Source organism: Mastomys coucha, unplaced genomic scaffold (genome assembly GCF_008632895.1).
Source record: "Mastomys coucha isolate ucsf_1 unplaced genomic scaffold, UCSF_Mcou_1 pScaffold15, whole genome shotgun sequence".
Classification (NCBI taxonomy): domain Eukaryota; kingdom Metazoa; phylum Chordata; class Mammalia; order Rodentia; family Muridae; genus Mastomys; species Mastomys coucha.
Window position 1 is genome coordinate 165,941,622 of NW_022196897.1, and position 18,242 is coordinate 165,959,863.

At 51.2% G+C, this 18,242-nt stretch overlaps 1 protein-coding gene across 1 annotated transcript in view; it reads left to right on the forward strand.

The window, feature by feature from the left end:
- The first annotated feature begins 1,428 nt into the window (after positions 1-1,428).
- Cdh4 (cadherin 4) overlaps positions 1,429-18,242 on the forward strand; it is a 493,035-nt gene continuing 476,221 nt past the window's right edge. The window contains exons 1-2 of the mRNA XM_031372954.1: positions 1,429-1,679; positions 3,626-3,737. Coding sequence (XP_031228814.1) covers positions 1,623-1,679; positions 3,626-3,737 — 169 coding nt within the window. The 5' untranslated portion in view covers positions 1,429-1,622. The remainder of the gene's footprint in view (positions 1,680-3,625; positions 3,738-18,242) is intronic.

Sequence of the window (18,242 nt, forward strand, 5' to 3'; positions counted from 1 at the left end):
CCCCCCCGACCGCGCAGTGTGCCTGAGTCCACAGAGCAGCTGTCCCCTCCAGGCCTCTGTAGTCCTTCAAACCACCCCAGTAAGCTCACGGACTCACCAAACTATACTCAAGTCTTGCTTTGGTCTGGTTACCTCTATCTAGAGTGACTGTTTCTTTGTCTCCCCAGAGAAGACCACACAGAAGAGCCTGGAGACTGTCCAGTCAGCCATGCTAAGTTAATAGCCTCCTTCATTCCTTAGCAGGCCAACACTGTGATAGACTGTGGCATAGGACCAGGCTGACACAGGCTTGGTGTTCAGATACTTGGTGGTACAAGCTAAACCCAGTCTCATACCTCTAGACAGAGCCCACTCTGCACCCTGGGTTTACCCTGTACCTGACTTTCCATGGCTTGAGTGCTAGCCAGGAGACTAGCCAACAGCCTAGGGTGTCATCCACCATTGTGGGGTGGGGATGGGAGGCAAGGAGGAAAGGGTCTCTCTGTCCAAGCTGTCTCTGACCTTGGGGCAATTTCATTCACTCTTCTTAAACCGGATCTGTTGTATTCTGGACACAGATTCTCTCAGAAGAGAGACAAAGAACACTTGAAAACCATCTGAGCTCACATTCCACTTCTCTGTGCATTGCTTAGCCAAGGGAGAGATGGGCAAGCCTTCACTCGCAGGCCAAGCTGCCCTGATTTTTCTGTGGGAGCGATAGGATGCTTAAAGAAATGCCCGCAGTCAGGGTTGGAAATTGCCCATGCGAAGCAAATGGAGCTGGCCTGCCCAGGGAGCTGACAGGCCTGACAGCTCTGCCCGCTGGAGTCCCTTCCTTCCGGGGCCTCTGATTTCTTCCTTGCCTTCACAGAAGACCTAACTACATTTTGGCACACACACACAGGAATGGGCAGGGATCCTCCCAAATCTTGGAGGGTAGCCAGAGCCAGGCTCACACTATATGGGGTCAGCCCAGCCCGGCCAGCTGGAGAACGACCCCTCCCCTCTCTCTCTTTTCTGATCCCTGAGCTACTCATAGAGCTGGAGGCCATCGCAAAAGCCCTGTGTCAGGAGACTTAGATGAGACTGGGCTGAAGGAAGTGTCCACTCTCCACTGTGGGCTCTGAAAAGAAGTTGACCTAAGATCACAGGGAAGGGGGTCCCACAATCTACAAAGGACATCGAACTTGTTGGGCAGAGACTTCACAGTCTTCTTCAGTCCACGCCGTCTTTACTCTAAGAAACCCAGTCTCCTGGGCTTCTTCTGCCCAAACGGGCCTATAGTTCTCCCACGGGACTGAGGCCGCCCTGCCAGCGAGCCACCAGGCCAGGCGGCTGAGCGAGTGGGCGCGGGAGCGGCTCCTTTAAGGCCCGCGTCAGGCCCGGCCGGAGGGGCGGGGCCTCGGCGGGGCCGCCGCTCGGCTTCACCTGCAGTTCCTAGCGCGCGGAACAGAGGCGCGGGCGGCTGCGAGGCCGGCGGACGCACCGGCCGGAGGGAGCGCGCCGCCGGCCCACTTGGCCTGGCTCCCGGAGCCCGGGCGGCGAGCGCGGGGAACAGCAGGGCGGGCGCGGGCGGAGCATCGCCGCGGCGAGGGAAGCCGGGCACCAGGCGAGCGCCAGGGCGGCGCGGCGCGGCGGGGACGATGACCACGGGCTCGGTGCTGCCGCTGCTGCTGCTCGGGCTCTCGGGCGCGCTCCGGGTAAGTTGCCGCCTCTCCGTTCGCGGGCGGTCTGGAAACCCGTGGGGCTAGCTCGTCTCTCCCCGGTCTTCTCAACCCGCCGCCCGCGCTGCGCGAAGCCGCTCGCTATCGGAGCCGGGAGCCGCGGGGCTGAGCGGGCAGGACCCCGGGTGCCATCTCGTTGCCCGATCTGCGCTCCGGGGCCGCCCTCTGTAGTGTAGTACTCGCCTCCACCGCCCGGTAGCCGTGCATCCCGAGTTGCAGTCGTGCGCCGGGGTCGGGTCGGCTGCGCGGGGCGCTTTCCCGGGTCTCGTGGGTGCCGCGGAGCTTGGCTGCGGTGAGAGGCGGAGGCGACTAAGGGGCGCGGGTAGTCGCCGCGGTGTCTGGCAGGTCCTCCGTACTTAGAGAGGGATCGGGAGGAGGGCGCAGCGGGAGCGCGAGGCACTGAGCCTGGGGACTGAAGCTGGACACCCGCGCGGTCTCCGCACAGTCTCTGCGCGGTCCCCAGCCGGCTCTGCCGGTTGACTCCAGCTCGCTGCGGGGCCTCGGAACAGCTCAGCGGCAGCTCTCGCAGCGACCCTGGGCGGAGACCGAGTAGCCCGAACCCCCTCTCGTGGCCGATCGGTCCGGTGGCCTGCTCGCTGCCACGCCGAGGTAACCCCTGCGATGAACCAGGACTGGCAACCGGCTGCTCCGAGGCTACCGGACCATCGCCTTGCGCAGGGAACACACCCCGGGGGGACAGAAACTTTCCCGGTCGACTTTTGCCTCCCGCGGGCTACAAGTGCATTTTGGAGCTGCGGTCCCCAAGAATCGGATGCCATTATGAGCTTGGTCCGGGGAAGATCCCCGACCCGGCCCTCCCTCTCCTAGCCTCCGGAGCCGGGTGCTCGAGCCGGAGCTACAGGCTGCAGGCTGCGGGTGGCCTCCCAGCCGAACCCGGGCGGAGCTGTTGTGCGCAGCTGGAGGACTCGGCCGGCAGGGAGGCGCGTTCCGCTCTGGCGGCCCGCGAAGCTGAGACTGCGGGGTGCTGGCTGCGCCCGCGGCCGCCGCCAGGGATCGGGAGCCTGGCGTGCCTTCTCCTCCTTAGCGGAGTGGATTAGCTATCTCCCTTGGTTCCTGGCAGCTTGGGTGGAACCCCTTGCCCATTGCCTTCCCTTCTCTACAGAAGCAGACTCCAGAGGAACAGAAAGCCCTTCTGGTCTGTTAGAGGAGCCTCTTCTCCTAACTAGGCTTTAAATGGGGGCTTCAGAGTGAGCAAGTGTCCAAGACATTGGGTGGGTGAACTTCACACACACACACACACACACACACACACACACGAGCACTTTGCCTTCTTGCAACCTAGTGGCAGAACTGGTCACTGGTCACTCTCCCCTCAGCTTGGAAACAGCCCTGAAATTTGCCAGCTCCCTTTCTTGGAACTCCACCCCTGTGGCCTGCAGAGGGAGGCTTCCTCCTCCTCACCTAGCCTAAAGGCAGAGCTCTGCAGCCTGAAGAGATGGTTCTTAGCAAAGCTCCTTCTCTCTTCATGGGCCTGGCTTTGCCTGCGGATGGGTGAACCAGTGGTGGTACCTCCTCCTCCTCCTCCTGCTGCTGCTGCTGCTGCTGCTGCTGCTGCTGCTGCTGCTGCTGCTGCTGCTCACCCACCTCTCCCGGGCACCTCTCAGTCTTCTCCCTCTGCCATTCACCAATAAGGCCCCTCTGGTACCTGGTCTAGGCATCAGTTGACCCTGTGCTTCCCATAGAAGTAGGTGCAGCTTTCCAGTTCAGGAAGCTCCTCCAAGCCTGGGCCAATTACACCTGAAGTCCCCCAGAGACCTGAGGATCCCCATACCACCTCTGGGTGGAGATGGTGCTTTATCTGCGCTCCTCAGCAAATGCTTGTGAGCTGGCCATGACAAATGTAGGTTGGATTAAATTTCTGCGAACTTATGTTGGTTTCACTGTCTCCTTTCCATCCCCAGGCCCACCATGAGGATCTTACAGTCAGAGAGGCCTGTAAGGCTGGCTTCTCCGAAGAAGGCTACACTGCATTGATCTCCCCGAATGTCCTAGAAGGAGAGAAACTACTCAAAGGTAGTGTGGGGTGTGTGAGGGGTGGAGGGATGAAGTGGAAGGCTTGACTGGCCTTGGAACACTGCTCTCTGCAGAGAAACGGCTGTGAAATCGATGAGGTTCCAGTGGGCCATCTTTCCATGTGCTGAATGATTCGGAAGGCCTGCCTGTCATTTTGGACTAGGGTGAATCATTTCTTGTGCGACAAATGAGAATTTGGGTGGAACACTGTCACCCAGTGCTGTGCAGGGAGACTTCCTTACTGAGTATTTTTATGTATGAAATGCAGGACTCTTAAATTATCCCCACTTTGAAATGCGTGACAAAGCAGACGATGTTGTCGGGAGCTCAGTAAATAAGCCCACAGACGTTCTGCTTACAAACGTGGCATGTGGCTTTCACGACTGCCCCTCCAATGACAGAAAATCCCATGGGGAGAGGCATCCGTGAGCTTCTGGAATGGCGGTGTGTAAGGGGCAGAAGGAATAGATGGCTGGGAAACTCATTACAAACCTGTTTTCCTTTTCCAGATAAACTAAACTTTGTTTGTTTGTTTCATAGGGCAGGCGATAGGCTAGGTTCCGGGGCTTCCGAGTCTAGGAGCTCTTGCTCTTGACCTCAGTTTCCTAGAAGTTTGAACTGTTTTTATGGAGACAGGGAACTGGGCTTTCAAACAGATAAAAGGTGAATTTCCATATTGGCTCTGAAGTCCTAAGGTTGTTAACTACTCCTCCTGCCTCCCCACCCTCCCTCCCGAAAGGTTTGTGTTCTAAGAAAAAGAGCAAATGACTACGAACAGGTGTGCACAGGTACATGGAAGCTCTTCCCTGCACACTGAATGCAGGGTCTAGGCACATCTATCCTGCAACAATGGTCTGTATGACTCAAGAGTGCCTGTGAATTCACTTTGATATAAAATCTTAGGCTTAGAGCATTATGAGGTTTTTTTCTTTCCCTCCTCTGTGTGTGTGTGTGTGTGTGTGTGTGTGTGTGTTAGCTTTGTTGTATAGTTCTCAGGTATGAACTTCACAGACAACATCCCATTGCAATGCCAGGTTGGTCCTGCCTGCTGGATATGCCCACTTCCAGCAGGATTCTTTCAGATTCTTGTTCCTTAAAAATTATGTGAATGAAGACAATGTCCAACTTTCCATACCTGATTTTTGTTTTATTGTTGTGAAGCAGAAGACATTGACCATTGATGATCATAAGAAAAAAAGGAAAGAAAAAAAGGAAGGAAGGAAGGAAGGAGAGACTTAAAGGAGCAGTTGGCCAAGGGGTAGGCCTCAGTGAGAAACGAGCTGTGTATGTGTTTTGATTTGGACTGTGATGAGGTGGAACACCTTCCCAAGTGTAGAGTGGCTCTTCCCTGCCATCACTGCATTCTGGACTCTCCCATGGTGTCCCTGGGACACAAGGTCTCAGGACACAAGCCTAACACATGGAGATCTTGCCATATCCAATGACCAGGGACTCAAGAGAAAAAAAAAATTGGTAACAAGGAATGTCTGCAACAAATAAGAAATGTCTGTATTTTTGCAATGCTTCCTAGATCACACTACCATCATGACCATGTATGTAGCCAGGCCCAACTGTGTACTCTGGTCCTGGTAGGCATGGAGGGTACAGTCCTGGGTTTACCTGGTGAGCTCTGGGTAGACGTCATACAGCAGGCCTAGGTCAGAGAAGAATGTGGCATCCATGTGCCTGGAGTCTGCGCTCCTCTGCTCAGACTTGGTGGTGGGTTCAGCAACAGCCACATCAGCCTCTGCTTGGTCCCCGTTTTCTTCCTCTTGAGCTTGAGGTGCAAGATATCAGGAGCGAGGGTGTTTTTACATCTTAGAAATGATTTTGCACACACGGAGGTGAGAACGGAGGCCTGCAGCACACTCAAGCCAGGACATGCAGAAACGGCTGGGTGTGCAGAAAACTTTGCCACTCTGAGAGCACAGTGAGGAAGCCTCTGTCAGAAGCAGGCCCAGAGCTCGGAGCTTCTGGTAGGTTCTGTGCTAAATAGATAATGACTACTGATAATTGAGTTATTCCGAGCGAGAGAGCTTAACCTTACTTAATTTGACAAGCAGAGCTTCCCAGTCCTGGTTTTACGGTGAGCACGCCATGAGCTATTACCGGCCGCCCCGTGGCTTCCTCTCAATGCCTGAGTCAGCTCACCGGCAGCCCGGACCTTCGCATTCTAGCGGGAGAGATTTGTTACACAGTAATTAACTTGTTTGTGATAAATGGGTGGAGGAAATGTCGTGGCATTTTGTTTTATGTCTAAATGAAAAGCATTTGCATTCTAAAAAAAAAATCCTGCTAATTAGGCTTAAAATAGTTTTCCCCAACAGGGTAACAAGTGCATGTATAGCTGCCCTTTGGAGGTACAAAACCACCAGGGACAGAAGGCAGGATGCTCTTTGGGTCCTCAGTGTTCCAGGCCTACTTGGCCTTGTATCTTCCTGATGCCTCTGCTGGCGAACACTGAAAGTCACCCACAGTGCAGCCGTGGCTCTGTTTTTAGAATAATTTACTTATGATGACTGATGTATGCTAATGTCTAACTTTGATTGTCGGGTTCTGAGGGCTATCAAGCAGCCTGCTCAGAGCCCTGTGTCAGTCTGGGGCAAGTTCGTAAGCCAGCGTCTCTTTCTCTGCTGGGTGAATTATTAATGGTCAACCTGCCCAAAGAGGCTGCAGGCCAATGTGATGTCCTGTTTTGTCCTCCCACAAGAATGGCCGAGTCTGGTCCACCCTGCCTAATCTCACGGGGGAGAATCCAGAAGGTAGGAAGGTTTCGGGTGTATTAGAGGAGTAAAGGATATGTGGGTTGGGTCCCCACCACAGTCTTGGAGAAAGGTGACTCTTTGTCCTGGCCTTGTTTGCTCTGTAGTAGGAGGGCTGGGGTTGGGCAGTCACCTGAGAAGAGTCTGTGCTGAGTTCAAAGAAGTTAGAAAGAAGGGCTTTGCCATGAGTGATTTCATTTAAAGATTTCCTCCTGGTCTCCATCCTCTATTAGCCTGGGACAGTCTGTGTAGTGGCCACACCTGTTCCTTGTCAACCAGCTGTGTCTCTTACATAAACTTTGAGGATTTCGGAGGTAATGGGCCAGTTGCTCAGTTTTTACCATATTTTCTATTCCAAGGCATACTTGGTTAAAAAAAAAAAAAAAAGGCTAAGACCTAATTAACAGACCCTTGAATATATGGGGTTGATTTTATTCATACTACAACAAGTGCGGAAATATCATGGGCAAGGGCTGGGCAGAGGATCAGACTCAGGCCTATCACAAGCTTCATCTCTATTCCTACCACTCTGTGGTCAACACTACTACTTTATTGCCACATCGTTCTAGACCAGCTGCCACTGTTTTGTGTGCTGCATCTGAGTTCAGGGTGGAAAAGAGAAGCAGAAGACTGCTGCAGCATTTCTTTCCTGCCTCGGGAAAGTGTTTCCTCATAGTCCCTGCAAGGGTTCTCACCGGCTATCACCAAGTCACATGGTGTTCTGAGCTGCACAAAATGCAGTTACACTTGTTTTAAATCAGTTGTCTCAGGAAAGAACTGAGGGTTCTGAATTAGGAAGGAAGGAGGGAAAGATGCCATGCAAATAGCCACAGTGCCTGGCAAATGCTGCTTTCCCAGACCTAGGGTCTGCGCCTGAAGAAGGAAGGCAGGCCATGAATAGTCTCTCTCTCTCTCTCTCTCTCTCTCTCTCTCTCTCTCTCTCTCTCTCTCTCTTTCTCTTTCTCTCTCTCTTTCTCTCTTTCTCTTTCTCTCTCTCTTCCTCTCCCTCCCTCCCTCCCTCCTTCCCTCCCTCTGGTCCTCTTGTAGCCCAGCTTTGCCTCAGACTCATCATGAAGCTATGAATGACCCTGAACTCTCCCCCATCCTCTATCCCCTCTCTCTAAGAGCTGAGGATTATGCCTGACCCCTGACCCATGTGTTTATGGGGGGACAGCTGTGCAAAGGTCATGAGAGGCACCTGGGGTCATTGTTTAAGACAAGTTAAATGCTAAAAGCACTGTATTCCAGAGTTGCTGACTTCCTGAGTAAAAAGATTTACTTTAATTTTATGTATCTGTGTTTGCCAGCATGTATGTATATGTACCAGGTGCATGCAGTACCTGTAGAGGCCAGAAGAGGGCATCAGATTCCCTGGAGCTGAAGTTCAGGCCATTACCAGTCATGTGGGTGCTGGAACTGAATCTGGGTCCTCTGCCGAAGCAGCCAGTGTTCATGCTTTCTGAGCTTCACTGCCATGGCTCCTCACCCCCAACCATTCTTTTATAATTCATCAAGAAGTTTCTTTTGCCCACGTGGCTTGCTGGGGCGCAACTCTAAACCCCAGCGATTCTGACAGGGCAGAAGGTGTGAATGTGATCAATGCCTGTCCTGCACTGAGCCTCTTTGGGGAGTTGGGCCATGCCATTAGTAAATGGCCTGGAGTGGCATTCTTCCTCAACATATGATAGAGTAGCAACTGCTATGGAGACTGAAATCAAGACATGAATGGATGTCTGGAACCCTCAGACCCCATGGCTGCCTGGCCATGGCTCTCCTCACTCAATCTCTGTACTGGCCTATTTGGCTGACTGTGGACCTCGTTTAAAATGTCTATAGGCTTTTACACCCACATGCTAGCGTGGCCTCTTTCTGGTCAGTGGTATTTAATTAGGTTAGGCTTCTGGGAAAGCTAGATTAAAAAAAAATTGTGACAGAGAGCAAAAGGACTAAGTTGTCCATGTCTATGTCCTTTCCCCTGTCTGGAATAAAGACATAATTCCTGTTGGTCAAGTAGCTTTTGGTGACTATCAGAATGGTGGAGCTGGCCTCGCCACAGATCACCCTTGAACCTTGGCAAAGGTAAGACAGGTAAATTGGAGATAGCCCAGTGAGTGACTAAGAGCGGCCCCCAATGAAGGGCCAGTAATAGTTGTGGGCACCAGCTGTTGAACTCCTGCCTGAGCTGCTGTATCTGGCTCTTCCACCCAGCCTGAGCCCTGGCCTCCTCTCCTTTGTGCTTTGGCACACTGGTGTGCTGGGAGCATTGGAAAATATTTGATATTTAAAATAAACAGCTACCCATTTGTATTCTCATCCAGCCAGGAACAAAGATACATGAAAGGTGTCCCTCTAATTCAGACTGTCCCTCTGCACAGGGCCTTCACCCAAACCTCCAAGAGCTACTGGCTCCAGGAGTGTCCTTGGCACCCTGCAGGAGCAGAGGCCATGCTGGGTGTCTTCCCTGTATGAACCAGTTCCCCACTAACACACCAGAGTCTTGACAAGATCAGAGGGGCATGAGGCTGAGGGGACACACCCTGGACACCAAGCTGGCTTGCTCGCTGCTCCTGCGCTGGGAGGAAGTTGCTGTTAGTACAGGCTCCCTGCTTCTCTTGGCTGTCATTCTAGGGGTCTCCCCAGGATGACCACACTGTCTCTAGGGCCAGTCTCAGCATTAGTCACTGATTTTTTTTTTTTTTGGACAGTTTTTCTCTAACTGGTGTTTTGTACAAGGCTACCATGTAGAATGGGCAGCAGGACTCTGGAGAACAAAGGGGAGCTGTGCCCAGGGAGATGAGAAACAGTGTTCATCTCCAAGTGTGCAGTTCGCACAGAGAGAGGGTCCTAGCAGCCAAGGAGAAAAGCACACACACCCCTGGTGTTCTTCCACCTGTCCCTCAGTTCCTGTAAGTGACAGTTTTGGGAGATGGATCCCAGAGTCCCACTGCCTATAAGGAAATGAAGGCCTAATCGAGGGGCCGTGGCTCTTTACTACACACCCACCATGGACAGCAGCTCCTTGCATACTCTATCCCCGTGACATGCTGATGTCAGAAAATAGCACTCTTTGTAGCTTCTGGGATTAGCAGTCCAGGCCCACGCAGGGTGTAGGGACACGCTGAACCCACGTGGGGTGTAGGGACACGCCGAAGACTCTCTGTCTTTAATCAAATGGTGAGATGAAGGGCCATGAGACTTCAGCTTCTGACAGCCCTCTGCAGATATCTCAGTAGATCTTCAAAAGTTTATTACTAGATCAGGAACTGAGGGTCAGTGCGGCCAACTGACTGAGTGGCTTTCCTTCCCGTTGTCCTACCTGCTTCTCGTCTCCCTGTGATGTCAGAGCAGATGGCACAGAGAGCCCAGAAATTCATGGGCACGTCAGATCCCCCACGTGCTCAGAGCCACTGGTGTGGTTGAGGGTGAGCAGGAGATGTGTTGACTGTCCCTCTGCTCAGACAGCTGCGGAGCAGAGACTGCACGTCAACAGCCCTCTACAGCACTGCTCCTGTCCAAACCTGTTCAGACCTAACTCCTTGGACCACTGGGCTCTCACCGACAGCTCTAACATTGGAAGGCTGGGACTCTGCAGTGCCAGCCTGGGCAGGGCTTTCCCCTGGCTTTCAGATTGTGACACTGTTGTATCACAGCACAACAGGATGTAGATGAAGGTGTGGCCAGCTCTCAGAGCCTGAACATAATGCTCCCAGCTGGGCTTATGCATAGAAGTACTGTTACATCACATTGTGACCCATGGCTGGCACTAGGGCCTGGAGGGAGGCTGATCACAGATTCATATGAGGGTCCTGGGATTCCACTGCCTGACACACCGCTTGAAGGACCTGCAGACACACAACTCCTCACATGTGTATTCTTTCTGTTGAGACGTGGGGTCCTGGCTGGGTGTTGAGCCCCATTATCTTAGTCTCTCGGTGTGATCTGAAGCATCACAGAGCTCCAGGGACCAGGGTCTTCCTCTGGTTTCTCCAGATCCGGCCTTGTGAACCTCTGTGTGAGGTCCCCCTATGCTGCCTTCTCTAGAAGGACACAGGATCCATTCCATCAAATAGCACTTGTTATATATTTTTTTATTTAAAATTTTATTTACTTTAATGTGCATGGGTGTTTTGCCTGCTTGTATGTCTGTGCACCATCTGCATGCCTGGTGCCTGCAAAAGCCAGAAGAAGGTGTCAGATGCCCTGGGATTAGAGTTTTAGACAGATGTGAGCCACCAGGTGGATGCTGGGAATTGGGAATGGAACCATGGTCCTCTGCAAGAGCAGCCCATGCTCTTTACCACTAAGCCATCGCTCCAGACCAAGACTTTTGTACCAGCTGCCAAGACATTGGAGGTTTTGTTTCACTTTAGAAATAGTGATTTTTTTTCCAATTCTGCCCTGCTAGGTTTGTAAATTTTACTAAAGATAACAATGAACTTCATAATACAGTCTAAATGAACTATGTATAGTGCGCAAGCACCTGCGGTGTTTCTTCATGATCCTTCAAGGTCTTAATTTCAGAATGTGGAAATTTTGTGAATTCCCCAGATTTGCAAGTATATGTAGGTTAAAGGTGAGGCTGGGCGACCCTCCCCGCACCTCTTTCTTTTTTTCCTTTGGAAGTATGGCTTAGCAAATGGCAGAACTAGTCAGGAGGTGAGAGCAAGCAGACAGGCATTCATCTTTTCCAAGAATGTGCCTATTATTCTGACTTCTTGAAGGAGCAATTTTTCCTGTGAGTGAATTCCACTATAAAAAATGCCATGAGCCTAGCGAAGCTTGTGTCTGTGGAGGGTGATAAAGTTCCTGGGAGTGCCCTCGGGCCTCTGCTTGCTTCTTTATCCCTAGAGGGGCTCTGGCCAGTGCAAACCCTGGCTCTGGGCTGCCCTCTTCCTGTTCCCTCTAGTACTGTCTTGGGGATTCCACCTGAGCCAAGGCACCATCTTCCTGGTAGCCTGTTGCTATGCGTTTGCTTCTGTGAATTAACATGTAAATGTATTGTGTTGAGCTCTTCATGCTTGCCCCACCTCCAGGGCAGGGGCATTCCTCTTTCATGTCACGCGTGTTCTGTGACCTCACCTTATCCTCAATACCTTCTTTCCCCATGGTCTCCCTTCGGCAACCTCTACCCATCCACATGCACACAGATGCACATACATAGCAATTAAAAGCTGAAATCTGCATGTGAGAGGCAACATAAGGCTTTGCCTTTCTGAAAACTGGCCACCCCACTTAACGTAGTGATTTCCAAATCCATCAGGTTTTTTTTTTGTGTGTGTGTGAGATTTTCATGGTTTAATTTCTCTTTATAGCTAAGTAAGCTTCCACTATGCACATGCACCATGCTCTCACATCTACTCTGTTAATGAGCACCTAGGCTGGCTTCACCTCCTGGGTATCATGAGCAGAAGCAGTGGATCTGGCAATATCTCTGTAGGATGTAGACCCTTGGACATATGCCCAGCCACAGGATCGCTGGGTCATACCAATTCCATTTTTAGTTTTCTGGAAAACCCCCATATCATTTCCATAATTACCACACCAGTTTGCATCCCCACCAATGGGAAATAAGCCCTCACTTCCTCACAAGCGTTTGTTGTCTTCCATGGTCTTAGTCAGAGCAGGGGTGGGGCCGGACAGACTGGAGCTGTCAGCAGTGCTTGTTGCTCTCCCAGAACTTTCCAGTTACTGTTCTTCCTAGCACCCGTGGTGGGCAGTGTCTTAGCTGCCGTTCCGCTGCTGTGAAGTGGCGCCATGACAAAGGAACTAATAGAAAGCATCCAACTGGGGACTTACTCAAAGTTTCATAAATTTAGTCCATTCCCACCAGGGCACAGAGGACGGTGGCATACGATCAAGCCCTGAAGCTGAGAGTTACATCCCGATCCGTAGGCAGATAGAGAGAGCCAGACACAGGTCCTGGCTTGTGATTCTGAAACTTCAAAGCCCCACTTCCAATGGCACACTTCCTCCAACAAGGTCACACCTCCAAATCCTTCCAACCCTATCAAAGAGTTCCAGTCCTTGGTGACTAGGCATTCAAATATATGTGCCTTGGGGGCCATTCTTATTTAAACCACTATAGGCGGTTCCAAACTGCCTGTAACTTCAGTTCCAGAGGGTTTGATGCCCTCTCCTAGCCCCCAAGGGCACTCACATCATATATGCATATATAAGATACACATAAATATGTAAAAATAAACAAAAATTTTAAAGAGAACAAAGGATTGAGAATATATCTCAGTGGGAAAGCATTTGGTTAGTGGTTAGCATTTGCAAAGGCCCAGGCTCCCTCACTAGCACCACAAACTTAAGTAGAACAAAGCACTTGACTATCTGTGACCAGGCTGTACTTACAAAGGCCATTTCCTTCCAGTGCCTGATCAGGGGTCAGGGGTGAGGGCCATTGGTGTCTGGAGGATGTGTCTTGTGCCTATGTCTCCTGTGTGACTCTGCTTCAGTACCAACAGGTTTCAGGTGGCTGTAAGGGATTGCTCAGGTCATAGGTCACAGACTTAGGCTCTCATGAGTTTCCCCAGCTTGCAGATTACACGGTTCTCACTGTAAGGCAATTCACACAGATGTGGAGTTTAGCAGCCAACAGTTCTGAGTGTTAGGAGGTGGCTGTGGGCTTCAGTGGGCTGAAATGAAGGTGACAGACTGGCTCCTCCTGAGGGATCCAGGGGAGAAATTTCCAGTTTCCAGTGGCCATTGTTCCCTCCCTCCATCCCCAGCCAGGAGGTGCATACCTGCTCCAGCCACACTTCGGTCTGCTCTGCCTCTCATCTGATTTAGGACAATCTGTGATGGCAGTGGCTCACTACACAATCTATGATTGTCTCCAGCTCCAAAGCCTTCGGTTTAACCAAGAGCTTCCCTCTTATCTTAGCATGCCCTGTGCAGAGGGCCAGGGCACAGCAGCCACTTCTGGGAGTCTCCCTGGCTGCCACCTATGAGGACTGGCTGAGCTCCCTACACCAGGCAGCAGCCCATGTCCGCATACCTACAGGGGAAACTGAGGTGGTGAGCCATAACTATCAATCAGAGAGAGCTCTGTGGAAAGAGCTTCAGCCCTTTACAACTGTCCATTTCTTCTCAGTCCATCCTGCCCTGCACACCCACAATGATGCCGTCTCCTGCTTTGCCCAGTGTCCATAATTAGGGCTCAGAAGGACAGCTGCATCCCAGTAGCTATCTGAGAGGAGGCTGGCCACAGGACGGGCTGAAGGCAGACCCTGCCAAACAATTACAGGCCTTCCTATCTGACTGCTTTAACTTGGCCTCCTTCGTATTCACCGTGTTTCCTTACTGACAGTGTGTGGGGATTTAGGGAGGATTAAGGTAAGCCTTTAGGGACAGATGAATATCCACAGGCACTCCAGGGATGCCTGTTCCTCACTAATAGTTGGATGGGCCTTATGGAGCCTGGGCACTTCCTGTCTAGGAGAGTGGCACAGGTCAGCCACATGGAGGTACACTTGTCCTTCCCTCCTCCCCCAGAGGGTGCCTCTTCCATTTGAAACTTCCAGCCCTAGAATGTGGGCATTGTGTTTGTCCTGAGCATGGCCCTGTCTCCTGCTGTCTCTGAACCTTCCAAGGGAGAACAAGGCTTGGATCGATCTCCTGGTGTCGATGAGCGTTCCAAGGCTCGGATCCTGGTTGTTCCAGGAACCTAGAGGAAACTGAGGCACAACTGTACCAGGTGCCCAGCCAGAAGTGCTGGGCTCTGGTTTGTGATGCCTAAATATGAGTGTGTATAACACCCGTAGGAGTGACTGTTCTTACTGTGGTGATCGAGTACCTGACACAGTCTAGCTTGAGAGAGGAAGGGGCCGTTTTGGTTCATGGGGGATGCAGCCTGACATCATGATGGCATGGGCAGCTTGGTCCATGGTGCCGACCAAGTGGAGACAGAAGACTGCCGGTGCTCAGCTGCCTTTCTCCCATTCTCCCTAGTTACTAAAGACCCAGCTCATAAGATAAAGCTCCCCATACTCAGGGTGTGCTTTATCCCCACATGTAACACTCTGGAAATTCCTCTACAGACACATCCACAGGTGAGCCTCATGAATGGCCCAGATGTTTTACAACCTAACCAAGTAGGCAATCAAAATTAACTTCCACGGGTCCATCCCTTTGTCAACCTGACACCCAAATATATCACTTTATAAAATAACAATCCATCTCTGGCTCCCACAGGCCCTTAGGCATCTGATGCCACAAGGTACATCCATTGTAGAGTCTAAAATGCTGCAGAGTCCTTAACAGCTTGAAAACGATGCCTAAAGTCTTTTGAGAATCAAGGTGATCTCTTAGCTGTGGACCGCTATATATTAAACAAACAAACACAGAGTAAACATTTCCATTCTGAAAGGGACGGATGAGATCCTAGCAAGGAAAGGGGTGGGCCAAAGTGAGACGGGGACACAGCAGGGAAAACACCATGTCATGCAGCTCCATGTTGGACATCTGGAGATCTTGGTGCTCACCTGGGTGCCAGCCAGCAGACTTGAAAGCTCCACTCCTCCGTCTTTGACACCTTCAGCACATATAGCCTCTTCTTTCTTCACGGGGAGCTGGATTCATCCAGCTTTCATCCGCAGATAGCCCACGCTCCTTTCTACCACGTTCATTGCAACTCAGGATGCCGCTGTCACAGATTCATATAACACCCTCCCATGGCCTCGCTGTGGGGAACCCAGCCTTGCACACATTGCCTGATGCTAGTGGCTTTTGGGAACATTGGTGCAAGCCTCTGCAACCCTCTGTCTCTTACATTCTGCATGTCTGCAAACCAACACCACATAGATGGTGCTGTTACATTCTGCTGCCAGCCCCCTTTAGTCCCAGAGCTGTAGTGGCCCCTGTGTGCCTTCTTGGCTGAATGTGGGAAAACACCTCCCCAGGCAGTTAGTTGCTTTAGAGCAGGGAGCCCTTCTGCTGATTCACACTCCAGGATCTCTACTTTTAAACTTAAGTCACATCTTCACAAGCTGGAGCCCTTGATGGATGGAAGGTTGCCTTGACGGTACCTTTCCTATTATTGCAGTACAAAGTGAAAAGTATTCATTTGTTTATCTTGTGTGTGAAGGGTGCTTCTATGTGTTGGTCTGTGGATTGTACACATGGACATTCTGGTGGAAAAAGTAGAGAGGGCTAAAGGTGTGGGGAGGCTGGAGGACAGTAATAGGTGTCTCCCTCAATCAGGAGTCACTGTATTTTTAATTAATTAATTGATTGATTGATTGATTCCTTTGAGATGCTTTCCCAGGCTATCTCAGAACTCACTATGTAGAATGAACTGCCCTGGGACTCACAGAGATCCTCCTGCCTCTGCCATCCTGGCGCTGTAACCGAGGGAGTGCACTTTCCCACCCAACATAAATGTGAACTACTTTTCTTACTGACAAACACTTCACAAAGTTTCTGAGGCAGGTCCTCACTGTTGGTCCCTGGCAGGCCTGGAAGTTGGTATGTAGACCAGGTTGGCATTGAACTCACAGAGATCTATCTACCCTACGTCCTGAGTGCCAGGGTCAAAGGTGTTTGCTCCCATCTTGTTTTTGTGAGGCAGTCTCTCACTAGTGTGGACGTCTCTGCGCCTCCCCTGAGTGCTGGGATCACGGGTGTATGCTGCTGAGCTAGCTCTGCCTGCTGTTGGTGCTGAAGATCTCAACCGAGGTCCTTAGGCTTGTGTGCAAGCATCTCTCTGATGAGCCATCTCCCCAGCTCTGAAAGGTTTCTTCCGGGGCATACTAATCTTATTAACAATTGTAATTGCTTCCTCCACAGCCACTGTGGCCATACCTTTGAATTTGCTCACACTCTCTTCCTCTCCAAGCTGAACGGTTTCCCTTTTCATGTCTGTCTGCCCTTGGAGCTCTGACCAAGAGCAGTGGGCCGGAACTGCGCCATGTTTCCTCTGACAGACACCCTCAGCTACTGCTTTTGAATGTAGTCTCACTCAATTTATGAGGGCGTGGGCAAATATAGCTAGATTCTGTGTCAGAACAGCCTCTAGCCCAGTCCAGATAGACTCCCCATCCTCTGAAGCGCCGTGAGCTTTCCTTTTCCGGCGGCCTTTCTCCCAGCAGTCTGTTCTCCCAAATGTTCACCACAAAAGACCACTAAGCTCTGTTTATAGGCTTCTGTGGCTTCTCTAGCCCACAGCTCCACATTTTTCCAAATTCCTTCCACAAACCAGTTTGGAAGGACAACAGCCATATGGTCAGAGGACCCCACTTGTTGATCTCTATTGTTTCTGTATTGCTTGCTTTTCTCATCTTTGTGATAGATTCCCAACAAAACACAACTTAAACTGAAAGGTTTGTTTTGGTCACTGTCAAAGGAACGCAGTCTACTGTGAAAGGGAGGCTTGGGAAAGTGGCAGAGGCTGGGGATGGCCAGGATTTGGCTTCCATTTTCTTTTTCTCCTTTATAGTGGGCCCAGAACCCACTTTGGTTTTCTGCACACATGCAAGATGGGGTTTATTTCCTCATCAGAACCTGTCTGGAAACACTCTCAAGGACACACCCAGAAGTGCCCCCTTGGCGATTTAAAATCTTATCAGGTTGACAATTGTCTTCATTAGGGTTTTACTGCTTTGAAGAGATACCATGACCAAGGCAAGTCTTAGAAAGGATACCATTTAATTGGGGCAGGCATGATGCAGGAGGAGCTGAGAGTCCTACATCTTCATCTGAAGGCTGCTAGCAGAAGACTGTCTTCTAGGCAGCTAGGATGAGGGTCTTAAAGCCCACACCCACAGTGACACACCTACTCCAACAGGGCCACACCTTCTAATAGTGCCACTCCCTGGGCAGAGCATATACAAACCATCACAACAATGAAGATGGACCACCACACCATCTCTGCTAGTGTACCCAGAAAACTGAAAGGAAACCTCAGAGCAATCCAAACCAAAACTGCCATAGGTCACAGAGAGCATCTGCCTGGGAAAGGGTGACTTAGACGACTCAGCCATGATTTGCCAATCTGAAAATCAGAGGTTTAGAATGTTCAACTCTGGGACCTGCCCGATGCTTACTCAACTGGCTTGACTTTTGAGTCTAATCCCAGTGGGATGGAGAGAGGGCCCAGAGTGGTCCATCTTCTGGGAACCTGTGGCAGATACTGTATAGAGAAAAGGTCTTTGCAAGTGTATTTAAGAATCTCAACATGATGCCATCCCAGGCAGGGTGGTTTGAATAAAAATGGTCCCCACAGGCTCATGTATTTGAATGCTCCGTCTCCAGAGAGTGGAACTGTTTGGTGGAATTAGAAGGATTAAGACTTGTGGCCTTGTTGAAGGAAATGTATCACTGGAAACAGGCTTTGAGATTTCATGCTAGGGCCAGTTTCTCTCTCTCTCTCTCTCTCTCTCTCTCTCTCTCTCTCTGTGTCTCTGTCTCTGTCTCTCTCTCACACACACAACATACACACACACTCACACACACTCACTCTCTGGCTCACACTGTCTGTCTGTCTGTCTGTCCTTGTCTCGTCTATCTGTCTCTATCTCCCTCTCCCCTCTCCCCCTCCCCCCCTCTCTCTCTCTCCCTCTCCCTCTCTCTCTCTCTCTCTGTCTCTGTCTCTGTCTCTCTCACACACACACACATACACACACACTCACACACACTCGCTCTGTGGCTCACACTGTCTGTCTGTCTGTCTGTCCTTGTCTCTGTCTATCTGTCACTATCTCCCTCTCCCTCTCCCTCTCCCTCTCTCCCTCTCCCTCTC